Here is a 3,439-nt window from a genome sequence, read left to right as displayed (position 1 = left end):
GAAGGAAATATAACTCAAGATATAGAAAAGAAACAATTAAGGACAACATTAATAACTGGATAAAAAATAGGTAGAATGGAATGATTACATTAACTGAATGACAATAAAGAGAGTAGTAAGGACGACGAGAGACGGTTACCCAATAGGAAAACGATCAGTATGAAAACTACGAGAACGATGGAATGACTGGAGACACATTGAAAAAACAGACAGTCAAGTCTACAAAAAAGAAGAAGAAGATATGTACCTCATAATTTTGCAAATCATCTTACTCCATTGGTTCTGCAGAACTGTCTGTTGAACTGTCTGAATCATTTGATCCTAAATGTATTATTACAGGCTCAATAACATTATCCACCATGGCGTCCAACCTCCACATACCGGCTTCTACTTTAATAACATGACTTATCGCATTCGTCCAATCAGTTGAATGTATATTGTCAAAACTGGCTTGCAAGAGGCGCTGCACATCTCTAATTTTAAAAGTGGCATTTTCCCGAGCTACATATCCTTTCATTTGTTCCCAAATTAATTCTATTGGGTTTAATTCGCAATGATAAGATGGTAGTCTTAAGACGGTAATGCAATGAAGTCTAGCCATTGTATCTATTACATGTTAACGATATATACCACGATGTTGTCTAATAATAGTCATTAGCTCCATTTTAACCATATCCTCGCCGTATGGAATAGATTTTTCCCTTAACCAATTTTGTAAAACTGCTTTTCTGTCACTCATAGTAGGCATTCGTTCAACAAGTCGGCTATGGTACGATGCATTGTCTAATACTACCACTGAATTAGGTTCGATATGCTGAAGAACGTTTTCGAACCATTTTTCAAAGCATGCAGCGTCCATGTCCTCATGATAGTCGCGAGTTTTTAAAGTCGTATCATGCCAAATTTTGGAAACTGTATGCCCGGCGTTAATCCAAGTTTCATTATGATAATAAATTTTTCTTTTAGAAACACGATAATCCCTAATAGTGTGCATATATCTTCGTCGCCATGATACTATTTCCTCTTTATCTATTAGAATTGATTGCCAAGACCGTTTCGTATACCGAAACTTCAACTTATGTAAAACTGTTCTTAGGATTTCACGGCTCATTGGAGGAATCATATCGTTTTCCAGTAACTTGGCCTTACCTTTTTTGATCGTTGGAGGCTTATTTTCTAAAAATAATATATGCAGAGTCCTTCGGATTAAATTCATTTTCGTCTCGTTTAAATGGAGAGGTTTTACCACTGTCGAGGCTGACACACCTGTTAAAATCGAACAGCGATCTACAGCTTCCATTGTAGGATATTTTTTCTTAAGTCAATCATACACTTTCCACATGATCTGTTTCTCAGCTTTTGAAAGTGGTTTGTGCCGAGATGAGATTTTGTGGTACTTGCGCCAGCAGCTGCATCCATTTTTAATTCTATAAAGACGAAAATATACTCTTATTAATATTGCCGAATTTTATTATTTATTACATGTGTTAACTTCTGTATTAAACAATGTCAATGAAATGTCAAAGTATTTTTATTATTGAATGTTGCTTTATTAGCCAGTAAACGTGATCAAAGTTGAAAGGACATAATCAACAATATTTCTTACCTTAACTTAAATATGGCGATAAAAGTTTTTAACATTATCCGGACCCTTTTTAAAATTATTTGCCGACTCTCGTTCTATATACTTTTCGAAATTTTCTTAATTAAAAAAAATTTATAATACAATAAGTATTATGTAATGGTTTTGCTTTACTACAATATAATAATTAATTCTTGATTTTTTTTATTAGACATCTAAGTCTTAATAGTTTTGTAATAAATTTTACAATGCGTTTAATGTATTACTTGTCATTTCATGATTTCATTTAAGATAAGATGTACCTATGGCAAATCAATAAATCTAAATTTCACAGCTAACTGTTTAATGTACTCACCTCTAAATAACGAAATATATTTAAATATATTTATATATACTATAATATCGTATCAAAAATCACACAAGCTCACTGTGCACTACAGTACGATACTGACACTCGCTAGATTTGCCAATTTTTTCTGCCAATGTATGCGTCACCGTCTTCAATATCTTGTCCGAGATATTGTTTCGTTGTGTATTTCGTTGTGTTTCGTGTATCGTTTAGTCGTTTTCAATTATATTTATATAAACTATTAATTTACAGAAGAACTATTTTTCATTTTTTTTAGAAGAACCAAAATATTTTGTGTTTTACATTTACATATTGTATTTTATTTTACATTTATAGAAAATTTCTGCTATACTGCTTATGTATTAAAATACCTTAGGTATCAAAACAAGATCCCTTAATGCGTTTGGGAAGTATCTACACATCTATCATTCTTGTGTTACAAAAATTACTTTTAGTGCAGTATACCAGGGTTTTTAACTACGAATTCCATCGACAAGACCATTGGCAAACAAAATTATTAAAAATTGTTTAAACAGGAGTGTTGTAAACAAAGAGTACTTATATGCTCTGAGACTCCCAGCTATGTGATAGTGATCGGAGTCAATATTAGAGCTTGTATCTGCAGTCTAGATATATATATATATATATATATATATATATATATATATATATATATATATATATATATATATATATATATATATATATATATATATATATATATATATATATATATATATATATATATATATGTTCGGATAATTTCTATATATATATATATATATACATAGAGAAAAGGAGTACGACCATCAATCCAATATAAACTAAGGAACACTCGAAGAGTGATGGGTTTTTTCGGTCAAAGTGGAGAAATAAAAGACAAAGAAGGTGGCTACTTCATCTATTTATTGAAGACGTTTCGCTTCTTATTCAAGAAGCATCATTAATAATGTTACCTAAAGTTAAAATCAAATGTAAATAATTATATACTGTTGGAAGGGCATCATATGATCTTTTTGGTTCTCTATAAATTAATGCTTTTTACTTAAGTTTTTTCACATATTTTTTATATACATGTACCATTACAACATGTCTTTTGCTGTGCTAAGTTGAGTTAATTTGTAAACTGTATTCAGTTCAATTAATTGTCGATACAACATAATATTTAATGTCCATTATCATAAGCTTCTTTACACATTTTATATCTTTGACTTCTACATATCTTTTTAAGGTAACCCACTTATAACTTTTCCATAGATGTTTGGTTTTTCATATTGTTCTTTTTAGATGATGATGCTTCTTGATTAAGAAGCGAAACGTCTTCAATAAATAGATGAAGTAGCCACCTTCTTTGTCTTTTATTTCTCCACTTTGACCGAAAAACCCACCACTCTTCAAGTGTTCCTTAGTTTATATATATATATATATATATATATATATATATATATATATATATATATACATATATATATATATATATATATATATATTTATATATATATATATAT

At 29.8% G+C, this 3,439-nt stretch overlaps 1 protein-coding gene across 1 annotated transcript; it reads right to left on the bottom strand.

Moving 5' to 3' along the window:
* Positions 1-616: 616 nt before the first annotated feature.
* On the bottom strand, positions 617-1,300 carry LOC140442221 (uncharacterized). Its single transcript, XM_072533299.1, has one exon. It carries the CDS (start codon positions 1,298-1,300, stop codon positions 617-619), a length of 684 nt encoding a protein of 227 aa, XP_072389400.1.
* Positions 1,301-3,439: the final 2,139 nt, after the last annotated feature.

The sequence above is a fragment of the Diabrotica undecimpunctata genome, chromosome 5 (genome assembly GCF_040954645.1).
Source record: "Diabrotica undecimpunctata isolate CICGRU chromosome 5, icDiaUnde3, whole genome shotgun sequence".
Lineage (NCBI taxonomy): Eukaryota > Metazoa > Arthropoda > Insecta > Coleoptera > Chrysomelidae > Diabrotica > Diabrotica undecimpunctata.
This window is presented reverse-complemented; position numbering and strand designations above follow the sequence as displayed.